This window comes from Brassica rapa, chromosome A02, assembly GCF_000309985.2.
Source record: "Brassica rapa cultivar Chiifu-401-42 chromosome A02, CAAS_Brap_v3.01, whole genome shotgun sequence".
NCBI classification, from domain to species: Eukaryota; Viridiplantae; Streptophyta; class Magnoliopsida; order Brassicales; family Brassicaceae; genus Brassica; species Brassica rapa.
This window is the reverse complement of record NC_024796.2, coordinates 9,828,463-9,840,828: the sequence shown is the minus strand read 5'-3', so window position 1 is coordinate 9,840,828 and position 12,366 is coordinate 9,828,463. Positions and strand designations below refer to the sequence as shown.

Genomic DNA, 12,366 nt, shown 5'->3' with positions numbered 1-12,366 from the left:
TGACTGTGCCATTTGTATATAAAAAAACACAGCGTTAGCTGATGTTTCTAAAGACTTATTCGACTAATGATCGAAAACGAGACAAGTATTTTTTTTAGCGATTAAGGAAGGTAAGCGGTAATAGAATAATGCAACGTTTTGAAAACAGTAGTAAGCAAAAAACGATTCACGAGTGTAACGTTTCTAATATACAGTTTAGGAATTGATATAATAAAATGATTTTCTTCAAAAAATGAAAGAAAACTCTTAGACCATCTCCAATGTATTTCTCTATTTTTACATCTAAATTAGAGGAACTCTATAATAGAGGTGGGTTTTACTCCAATGTATTTCTTTAAAATAGAGATCTCTACATATAGAGTAAAAAAATAGAGAAATGTTATTTCTTCCTCTATAAAGGAAAATACAGGAAAATATAGAGATCTCTATTATAGAAGAAGAAATAGAGGTGGGTTGAAGCAATTTTACCTCTAAATGCTATTATAGAGGTGAAAATAACAATGGGTTGGAGATGCTCTAATGATACTATCTATTTGGTTACACTCTCACAATGTACTATATATCTACACGAATCCAAATAATATATGAGAAATAAAATACAGGAGTCGGATAATAATGGGAAACAAACAAGATTGATATTCGTTTTAGTTTTTTAAAATAGATGTTTTTAGAAATATATTTTGCAAAAATATTTTTTATGATTTTTATTAGCAAAGCACATCCGTATGGAGTACTACTATTCGATAACTAGTGTCAGTACCAAAGCATTTTCACGGACCAGATCTGAGCATTATTATAATTAAGCAAACCCATTTACACTATTTTCAACAAAGGAAAAAAAATCTTTGGGGGTATATGATTGTGTCATTTCGATAGAAAAAAAGACAGAACTAATTGGAGTTTTAAAGACTATCATTCTCATCTCTACAACAACCCATCTGGCATTTAATGACTCTCTGCTAAATCTCTCACATTCATAAAGTTGGGTCTACGAGAGTGACGACTCTTTGATTGTTTCGCCACATCTTCCTCACTTCCACTTATATCTTTTTAATCCCTTCTTGAAGTCACCTCTCTTTCTTTATCCACTAATGAATATATAAAAACCTTATATTACTCCTGACTTCTTGTAAGAGTTTGAACAGATAGATCTCTGTGTTCTGTTTTTTATTTATTTATCCTAAGAAGAATGAGATCTCAAGGGGTGGAAGATAACAAAGGGTGTCTCGGACCAGGGACGCCGGAGATGAACGGACATGGTAATATCGGTTTCGAGTTTCAGAAAGGTTCGAACCGGACACCAAACCACCACCGGTCCACCATGGGGAAACCCGCACCTTCAAAATGGGACGACGCTCAGAAATGGCTCTCCGGAGTTGGTTTGTCTCGCGGCGGCGGCGGCGGAGGTGGAGAGAAGAACCACCACTCGAGGAGCTGTAAACCGAGAAACTCCAACGCTGATGATCTTCGACTCATAGCTTCTGCTTCGCAGAGAGAACGCGAAGGAGAAGATCAGTACGTTGAATACGAGGACGGAGACGCGGCGGCGGGGAGGCCGGAGGTGGAGACGAAGAACGTAGACTGTGGAGAACCAGGTGGTTCGGTTTGGAGGAAAGAGAGTATTAATCCTACGGCTGCGATTCGATCGGTTTGCGTGAGGGACATGGGGACTGAGATGACTCCGATCGGGAGCCAGGAGCCTTCTAGAACAGCTACTCCTGTGCGGGCCACAACGCCGGTCGGGAGAAGTCCTGTGACGTCACCGGTGAGAGCTTCTCGCCGCGGAGAGACGGTGAGGATGGCGACGGAGGTGGCGACGGTGACGGAGACTAGAAGCGTGGCGAGTAATAATAATGAAAACATTGGATTAGGAGATAATAGTAATACTAAGGCGATGAATGCTATGGAAGCTCGAGCCATGGCTTGGGATGAAGCAGAACGCGCTAAGTTCATGGCTAGGTGATTAACACTAATTAATTGATTAATGAATGATTTAATTGGTGCTAACGTGGCTTCGTTATATACCAGTGTTTTGAGGTTTTATTTTTGCTGGAATGTGGTTTAGGTATAAGAGAGAGGAAGTGAAGATACAGGCTTGGGAGAATCATGAGAAGAGAAAGGCCGAGATGGAGATGAAAAAAATGGAGGTAAGATTCTCATCAAATACATTGTGGATCGGTTTAATCGGTTTTGGTGTTGGTTTGGATTCAATATTTAAGTGAATATTTCTTTGAAAAATGAATAATTATCTTAAAATTCAAGAAGTGAATGTGTGTGTAGGTGAAGGCGGAGAGGATGAAAGCGAGAGCGGAGGAGAAGTTGGCGAACAAGCTGGCGGCGACAAAGAGGATAGCGGAAGAGAGGAGAGCAAATGCGGAGGCGAAGCTGAACGAGATGTCGGTGAGGACATCGGAGAGAGCTGATTATATAAGGAGAAGCGGTCATTTGCCTTCTTCATTCTCTTTTAAGTTTCCTTCTTTCTCTCTATGTTGGTAGCCAATGTTTTGTGTTTACTTGTATTATTATTGTATTTAGAATGTAATCGTGTATGGACTTATTAGTGACGCAATAACTAACGGAAAAAATTAACGGCTGGGATAGTCTGACCATGAACGTGAGACCAATTATGAAGAAGATACAGATAATGTTCGGTAACATTCAACAAAATTAGTTTCAAAACACGTTTAACAAAAGTTTGAATTCAAACGTGGTTTTTATTGTTTGTTATAGGTAATAGTAAAAAGAAATTGATGTTATAACATGTAACTAGATCATGATCTACGTGCCACCATGGGTTTATTTTAAATTGATTAAACAAATTTTATAAGTTGACAAAAAAAATCAAATTTTATAAACTAAATGAATATTTTATTTAATTAATTAAATATTGTTTAGTGTTAAGAGATATTTTAGTTACATACTTTCCGTTTTTGAATAAGTGTCATTTTGATACTTTTCACACCGACTAAGAAAATAGTAAAAAAAAATATGTAAGTTATTATTAATTATATCTTTCTGATCAATAGTAATTGAAATAAATAAAATCATTTATAAAACTAATGTAATTTATAATTAATTTTCAACTGAAAGTAAATATAATTTGTATTAGAATTGTGAAATGATAATTTTTGTGTAACAAAAATAAAAAAAATTGAAAAGATACTTATTATGAAACAGATGGAGTAATATTTATTTTATATGGCCAAATTAAATAATCAATGTTTGGGATAGATAATTCAGGAAGACATTATTCATGTTCAGCCGACCTTCTGATTCATGTTTGGAGAAAATTTATGTTAACTTTGCTTTATCTATACTTTCGTATAAAATGAAAAATTTATGCTAAAGAAAACTCTTCCATATTTTTGATTATGGAAGTCTTTAATCTAATTGCCGACTATGAACTATCTATATAAAAGGAGTCTAAACCTTAGAATAAGGGATGACCACTATACACAAAAATATTAGAACTAGGTTTGTACATCAATTTTATAGTTCATGCTCTAAAAATCAATAGAACAATATTTTTGATCTCTTTTCCTGCTTTTTTTTACTTGCTTTTACATTCCATGCTACCACAAATGTACATGCATGAATTTATCCTAACAATTAACATTGTTATAGCTATTTTGTGTAATCATCTTGCTAATAATTTGGTTCAGATATATTATAATCTGTTTGATTTTTTTATAGTTAATGTTAAGCATTTATCTTCAGATAATATATATTTTGAATATTTTAATAATTATATTTTTATTATATTTACTGTATAATGTTTATATATAGCTATATCTCTATTTCTTTATAATAAAATGATTTAATTACTTTATAACAATTAAAAATGATTTTAATAAAAATAATTATTGTGTTACTATATTGTTTCAATATAAAATTAATTATTGTGTTGTTTGAAAATAATTACTTTATAATAAAAAATGAATTTAATTTAAAATCTCATAAAAAGTTGGATCCAAGAGAATATTTCCTTTTTAATAAAAGAGATGTAAGCTCATCCTTTTTTTTTCTTCGCATATTCCCGAGTGGAGCATAGTTTCCAAAAACAATTAATGGACTTTATTTATTGTCTAGTACCGTTGATATCACCAGAGAAATCAGTGGATCATCTAATCAGGTACTAATTTGCTACACCTGTACTCCTTTGTTTCATACTTTCACTATTTTGTAGAATGTGTCTCTTAGAATTCTAAATGAGTAAAAAATGTATTTCAGTCATTTTTTTGTTTGTGTAAAACAAAGTAACATTTTTTAAGAAACTAAATGAGTAACAACGAGTTGTTTGACATTTTTCTACAACATTTATTTTCTCTGTTTCGTAAAGAGTGTTATTTTGATATTTTCTACACATATTAAGAAAATTAATGAAATGAATTTATGTTCTTATTAATTTTATTTATTTAATTAATAATATTTAAGATAAATACAATTATTTATAAAACAATGTGTTTTGTAGTTATTATAAAACTTAAAAGAAATATAAGTTACATTGAAATTCTAAAATGACATTTTTGTGTAACAAAACAAATCTCGAAAAAGCATTTTTTGTGAAACGGAATATCGATAGACCGACAATATTAAAGTATGTTCTCAGTTAGCTCTGACTTAATTTGAGTATTTGCTCCTTTTCCAAATGAAACGTTTTTCTTGAAGAAGAATCTTCTTGGTTTCATCAAAAGATAGAACTCTATTTGATTAAACATTGCAGCAGATCATGTAGATCAAGCGGATCAAATGCAGATCATGTGGAAGAAAGGCAGATCAAACAATCTATTATAATTAATGTTTTGAATACCGGAATGGACATTGACTCGGCATTATAGCTGAGTCAAAGGTCGGACCAATCCAACCGATCCAACGGCATTTTAATTTAATTTTAAGTTGAATTTAAAAAAACCAAGTTTTAATATCGAAACGGATCACTGGTTTTACCAAGTTTGACCAGTTATTGATTGAGTTTACCAATTTTACTCAAATCAGATTCTTAACACAACTCATAACCGGTTAGACGATCGACAGTCTGATCGGTTTGACCGGTAAGTCCGGTCCGGTATTCAAAACACTGATTAAAATTTATAAAGATGAAAAATTAAATAAAATAGATTACATATTTAAATAATAAAAATTACAAAGATAAAATAAAATATATAAGTATATAAATACAATACATAAATAGTAATTAATATTGCACTATAGTTATGTTACTGTAATTTTGTAGATCAAAATATGAAAATATTAGTAATAAACCAAATACATTTTATTTTTTTAAACCAAATACATCTATCTTCCATTCATATATATATTTACTTAATTAAAAACACAGCACCATATCAATAATTCAGATAAATGTTAAATTTATATGACATAAATAAAAAAAGAGATAAATCTTAAATATAAAAAGAGATAAATAGAAAATTGAAATTTTTTTGTATTGTTAAAACTGTAAATAAAATTGAATGAAAATATGTTATTTATAGAAGAATATTAAATATATTAATAATTTCTAACAAAAGCATTTATGCTTTGAATGAAATGCAGTTTAAATGCAGATTAAATGCAGATTTTTGGGATGCAGATCAATCTGCATTTTATTTACCATTCAAGTTTTAATTGCAGTTCATTAATATTGCAGATTGGACTGCACTGATCTGCATGCAGATTAATAATAGTCATTAAAATGTTGATCTGCAAAAATCAAGAAAAAAGTGCTGGAATTTATGCAGATAACCAATGAATGAAAATCTAATTTTTTTTGTTAATTATTAATAAACAATGTACTTTGTATCATCTACTTTATCTTACTTCACTACAAGTCATAAATAATATTTACATTGATAGAAAAACATATATACCATAGTTCATTTTATTTTTATTCTTGATAATAAGTAATATAATTTAAATAACTAATACTTGTTTATAAATTGTTATTTTATAATATTGTATATAATTAATTTAAAGAAAGCTTATTTTTATTTTTAATTTTTAATTTATTATATGTATTTAAGAACTTGTATTTTCAGTTTGGATATTTCATTTTAAGTATTTTAGTTTCTAAAATTTAAACAAATATGATAATTAGTAAATTTATTTATCAAATAGAATTATGTTTGTTTTGTATAGTCGTGTTTAGGCCCGTTCAATTATATTTATCTTTTATAACATTTTAATTTATATTTGGTTAATATATTTATATTTTTATAATTTTGTTTCAGTATGTAGTTATAGATGTTATTTTCTTATCGTAGTAAAATATATGACCAGTACAAAAATTAATTAATATTTTTATATAAGTAAATATAATGAATTATGTTTTCAAATTATACTTTTTCAAATTCAATTTTTTTTATAAATTGTTTTTTTTTATTTTTTGATTTTTTTTTAATTTTTTCAAAATTTATTTTTGAAAATCAAAAATTATGTTTGAAACTATTTTTTAATTTTCTTTTAATATTTTTTAAATATTTATTTATATATTTATTAGAATCCTAAATTTCACATTCCAAAAACCCTATTCCACCCCAACTCTAAACCGTAAGTCTAGATTAGTTAACCCTAAGGGTATAAGTGTCTTTTACCCTTCATTAAAAAAGAGTAAAATTGATTAGTGTAAACATGAAAATTGGTACTATGAATGAGGTATTTGTGGCAATTTTCCATGAATTTTTATATAATTTTAAATTTCACTATACTTATTAAAAAGAATATATTTATTGATATTTTGTCAAAATGATATTTATTACTTATTTATAATAAGTTCTATTATGTTTAGATATTTAATTTTAATTAAAAAAGTCAACATTTATTTAAGTACAATTTATTGAATTAGCTTGATCTGCATTTGTTCTGCTTGATCTGCATGATCTGCATTTGTTCTGCTTGATCTGCGTTTTTGTTTGATCTGCATTTTTTGAACTGCGTTATCCATTCGAAGCCTTATTAGTCAAAAAGAAAAAAAAGGGTGAACATCTCCAAAATTGTAATGGACAAAACTGAATGTAGGAGATCTGCTTTTTTCAGAAAAGACAAAAAAAATTTGAACTGCATGCAGTTCTCCTGCAATTAAATTTTAAAAACAGAAAAAACATGAATGGTGTGTTAAATGGAGTTCTCCTGTAACAACATTGATCTGCCTCTCTCCTGCCACTCCCATTCATAACCTAAGCAGGGGCGAAGCTTGACTTTTTTATAACTGGGTGCAAAATTACTAATAAAAATAGTCTACGGGGTATTGAACTCATGTTGTTAGAAAATCATGGGTGCACCATAACCAAATTAACTAGCTGCATCTTATGTTTTTAGTGTAAAATGTTAAATATTTAAAATACACTGGGTGCATGTGCACCCTTAGTAATCAACGTGGCTTCGCCACTGAACCTAAGACTAGCAATTGGATTCAAAGTAACTCCGCAAACCTCCATATTAGTTTGAATACCAACCTCAACTTGGTTCTTAACTTGACAATCCTGGATTTAGTTTCTCCAATTACATTTCGTATGAAGATGTATCCTTCCGACACTGACGTGTGTCTTCTTGCAATGAATTGTAATTTTCAACTAACTGTTATCAGGCCCGGCCCTGTGCATGTGCTGGGAGCACATTTGCACATGGACCATTACAATTTTGAAATTTTTTAGCCCAGAACAAAGCTTGAAAATGTTTTAAATTATTTTTTTTTCTTAAAGAAAAAGAACCCAGATTTTTTTTCTTCTTCTTAAAAAGGTCCTAAATTTTTTTTTTCAGCACAGGACCTCACCTACAACTGAGACGGGCCTGACTGTTATTCACCTTTAGTCACAATATACTTCAGAACTTGCCCTGGGAACTGTTCTGGAGTATATTGTGACTAAAGGTGAATAACAGTTAGTTGCGTTTTAAACACCGTGACGTATATGTTTCAATGCTTCTGGTTTGGGAGAAGCATGCATGATTTCTTGTCACCAAAAGTTAAAAAGTTATGGTGGGTAGTTACCCCTCTTTTAGTGCATGTAGCTTCTCCACTGGTCATGTCAGATGATGCTGTTTTGCCTCCCCGTCTGTTGTCTCATACTTATTTTCTAACTTGTGTAACATTTTCTTCCATAAAGTCAAGTCAAGTGTATACCATCCACGCCCATTACTTGTATTGCTAATAGCCTGGTGCCGGATGTCTTTGATTGCTTTTGTCTTTTTTAAGTAATAAATAAAAAAATTAATTAAACAATTTCATAATTAATTAAGGGTAAACTTGTAGTTAAGCATATCAGCTTTAAGTATATTTCATAGTTAAGATATAGGATTGAATTGCAAGCTTTAATTAATCAAAAAAAATCAAAATCAAACAAAAAGAGATAGAATGATAATACAAAACAAATAAAAAATGGAAAAGTTTGAGTTTGTGGCAGACCCGGTCAGTGTCGTTCTGAAAAGCAGAGTATGAATGGTAAAATAAGACTGAAACAGTAGAGAGAAACCATAAAGATTATTCTTGTCTGGTATTTAAAAAGAAGGAATGTGAATGTGCTTTTAAATTTATGATGGTCTCTCTGAATCTCTACAGCTAAATTAGTCAATCTGAATCGGTTTCTGCGATGGTAAAGCTCAAGCACGGCGCCCATGAATGTCTGCTGACCTCGCCGGAGATCATAGACAACGGCATCTGCAACATCTGCTTCAAGGACGAACCTATAGAATTCGCATGTGATCTTTGTAACTTCGACCTCTGCAGAGCTTGCTCGAAACTACCACTCAAGGTGTCACATGATTTTCATCCGGACCACCCTCTCGAGTTTTGTCTAGGCAAGAAAGACGGGAACGAGAGATACAAGCTCTGCTCCGGGTGTGGGGATTTGTTTTCTGATCAGTCCCTTTATTACAAGTGTAAAGACTGTGAGATCTTCTTGGATCTTGGTTGCGCCATCCTGAACAACACCAAGACGAGTTGGTACGCGGAAGAAAAGCTCCATTACAGTCATGCGCACTTTCTTAGGAGGTGTAAACCAGGACCAGACGCTAGAGGCTCCTGCTTGATGTGTGAGCTTCCTCTCACTCCTTCTGCTGTATCCTACGGTTGTTCTCAATGTTACTTGTTTGCTCACGAGCGATGCCTTGACCTTCCTCGAGAGATTCAACATCCAGTGCATCAGGCGCACCCTCTCACACGCCTTGATTTCACACATACTTGTGGTGGTGGAAAAGTCTGTGATGCGTGCGGGCTCCATGTCGAAGGCGCCCCGCTTAGTTGCCTAGAATGCAGTTTTTATCTTCACTTGAGGTGTGCAGATTCCTTGTTGCGAGGTTTGGTGCACAAGTCTCACCAGCACAAGTTGTTTTATCTAGCTAATAATGCTAAACTAAGATTTAAAAACGGATGTCGAGTGTGCATGAGAGACGATGATGGGTCCTATGGGGACTACTTGTATCATTGCGTGGAGTGTGGTTGGAGGTCTCATTTCAAGTGTCTTGAGATACCCGAGTCCGTTGTCAACAAATCTTATCACATTCATCCACTTGTTTGTAAAATATTCTTATCCGAAGACGACTCTTTGGAGTATTGTGACGTTTGTGAGACAATGGTACACGCAGGACATCATGCCTATTGCTGCGAAGAATGTGGTTTTTTAAGTCACATTGAGTGCATTCTACATGAGGTATATATATATATATATCTTTTTTTTCTTTTCTTTTAGTGATTGATGGTAAGGATGATGATTAACTACTTTATGAATCACAGGAAATGCCTTCCCCGTTGTACTTGAAAGATCTGTATTCTCATCTTGGTGAAAAACTTACAAGGCCAGCTGATCACGATGATAAATGTGAAACTAAGGAATTAGAAAACAAACTCGTGGTACGTACGTATGACATTTATATTACTACGGACTCCCAGCATTGTTGAGGCTAATAATTTTTCTTAGGGTAAATGTTTGTAGGTTATTGATGTTACGCATAATCATGTGCTGAGGTCTCGCTATGTTACGGCGTCTCAGAAAGGATGCTGGATCTGTTATAGGTATATACATGGAAGATTATGGAAATGCGAGACATGTCGTTTCGAGGCACATGATAACTGCATAAAGCTAAGTCAACAGTCGAGGTATAGATTCCATTTGAATCATCCTTTGACACTTCTACCAAGTTATCCTGCAGGGGCTACTAATATGAGATGTGACACCTGCAAAGAAAAGATAGATTATTTCAATCTATTCTGCCGCATATGTGATTTCATCATTTGTACCAAATGCGCGGTAAGCGTTAAAATGCGTCTTGGAGAATTACAAAGGGGGCAAAAGTTCATTAGATACGAAGAAGGAAAATTTTGCTTGAAAGGAGGACATGACTTGGTTCAAGTTATGGTCTCAAGATCATATATGGTGGCTTGTACTCTTTGTGATGACAGGCTGTGCAATGGAAACATAGTGTCATGTCCTGACTGTGAAGAGATTTATCATTCTCAGTGTATTGAACTTTGGAGGCGATACCGGGCACTAGAAAATCATCCACTTCATTATAATCACATTTTATATATGATCAAACGGAAAACTGGATCCAAATGCACTGCCTGCAAACCCGATATTGATATTTCAAAGTATGTTTTCTTTTGTTCCACTTGCTCTCTCAGCTTCCATTTTAAATGCATCCAAGCAGTGGGTATATCAACAAGGATCAAGACCCACAAGCACTGTCTCTACAACTTTTTGAGCGATGACTCCTCCCGCCCTTGCACTATTTGCAATAAACCATGTGGTGCGTCCTTCTACGCCTGTGATATTTGTAACGTGTGCGCCCATGAAGAATGTATTGGGTTTCCAACCTATGTTAAGAACCAACGCCATCAGCATATTGTTAACCTCAAGAAAATTTATGCCCCGAAAATTTGTTCTATCTGCGGATTAGACACCAAGTTCTCTGGTCATAAGTATCAATACACATGTGATGACTGTAAGGATGTGTTTCACACCAACTGTATTATGTCCATGGTAAATGCTGAATTTGTAGTACTATATACTCATTTTTTATAGTGTCCATTGATTTTTTTTTGAGTAATGTCATACAGGTTGAACGTGAGGCAGCAACAGAAGAGGAACAAATTAGTGATCTCTCGAATATGCTCAAGGATATGGATGGTAAGTCATAGTTTGGTTTTGCTTTTCTAATCTGTGCATTAAGTTTTTGCCCTCATTTCTCTTATTGTGTTCACAACAGAGAGTGATGAAGAAGACAGTGATTCTTCTTAGTCAGTCAGTGGTACTGGTATAGAAGCTATGTAAAGCTGCATCGGAAGAGGAACAACTTCAAAAAACCATATGCGATGTATCGTGTACCTTGTCAAAGATGGTGAATACGTTAGTGATGTTTTGCCCTACTCTGAACCTTTTTTTTTTATTGTTTTTCTTTGCAATCCGTTTAGTTTGTAAACGTGGTCTGCTGTTGAAATTCGGGTGGGTTTGGTTTGGTTTCGGTTCATTTTGGTTATTTAAGTTCTAAGAAAACTTTAACTTCAGTCAACCAAAATTAGTTTGGCTTGTTCTGGTTTGTATTCGATTTGGTTTGAGTTTGGTTTGGTTTTTGTACGGTTCATATCAATCGGATTAGTTTTTAATTTGGTTCTCTCCGGTTAAAAAATAATTTATAAAACATAAAACAAATCATTATTTGATCAATAAATTGTTAACTTCTTTATTTTTAATTTTAAAAACAAATGTCACAGAAAATATAGAAGATACAATCCAACAGTTTTAAAACATTATCTCCAAACCTAGTACAATGATTATATTGAGCTTTTTTTTTGGTTTTAATAAGTGTAGAAAAGTCATGTTTTCTCATTGTTGTTTCTGTTTTTTTTTCTTTTTGAATAAGTAAAATATATAAAAATATGTTTAGTCGTTTATGTTGAATGATTTAACTATCTTAAATCTTAATGTTACTAGTATATTTAGTTAATGTAATTAAATAAATATTTTGGGTTTTCAGCCCAGTTCGGTTTTAAAGCAAACCAAACCGAACTGTTCCGCTAATAAAAACTTTTAATCCAATGATCGAGATATATACGTTGATTTGGTTTGGGTCGGTTTGAGTTTGATTAATTCAGTTCGATTTAATTTGGTTCGGTTTATTTGTCCACCCTACTTCTTTTGAATACTTATATTAATTGACAAAGAACATGGAAGATATCTTAATTGACAAAGAACATGGAACATTATTGTTTGATTTAATACTGTTATACCAACTTAAATCGAGTTACACTGATTTTCATAGATTTAACCAATTTAGAATGCTTAAACCGATTTGAATAACATAAAATTAGATATAAAAAATATTCTCGGTTATGAGCGATTTACCGTCTAGATGGACATCTATACCGATTTTTAGAAC

At 32.5% G+C, this 12,366-nt stretch overlaps 2 protein-coding genes across 2 annotated transcripts; both read left to right on the top strand.

Moving 5' to 3' along the window:
- The first annotated feature begins 608 nt into the window (after positions 1–608).
- Positions 609–2,609, top strand: LOC103852412 (remorin 1.4). The gene is made up of 3 exons (XM_009129318.3): positions 609–1,959; positions 2,066–2,147; positions 2,281–2,609. The coding sequence occupies exons 1-3, from the start codon at positions 1,190–1,192 to the stop codon at positions 2,494–2,496; spliced, it is 1,068 nt and encodes a 355-aa protein (XP_009127566.1). The 5' UTR covers positions 609–1,189; the 3' UTR covers positions 2,497–2,609.
- A 241-nt stretch (positions 2,610–2,850) lies between these two features.
- LOC103852411 lies at positions 2,851–11,593 on the top strand. Its single transcript, XM_009129316.3, has 5 exons — positions 2,851–9,641; positions 9,725–9,841; positions 9,924–10,970; positions 11,048–11,117; positions 11,197–11,593. Exons 1-5 carry the CDS (start codon positions 8,583–8,585, stop codon positions 11,226–11,228), a joined length of 2,325 nt encoding a protein of 774 aa, XP_009127564.1. The 5' UTR covers positions 2,851–8,582; the 3' UTR covers positions 11,229–11,593.
- The last annotated feature ends 773 nt before the right edge of the window (positions 11,594–12,366 follow it).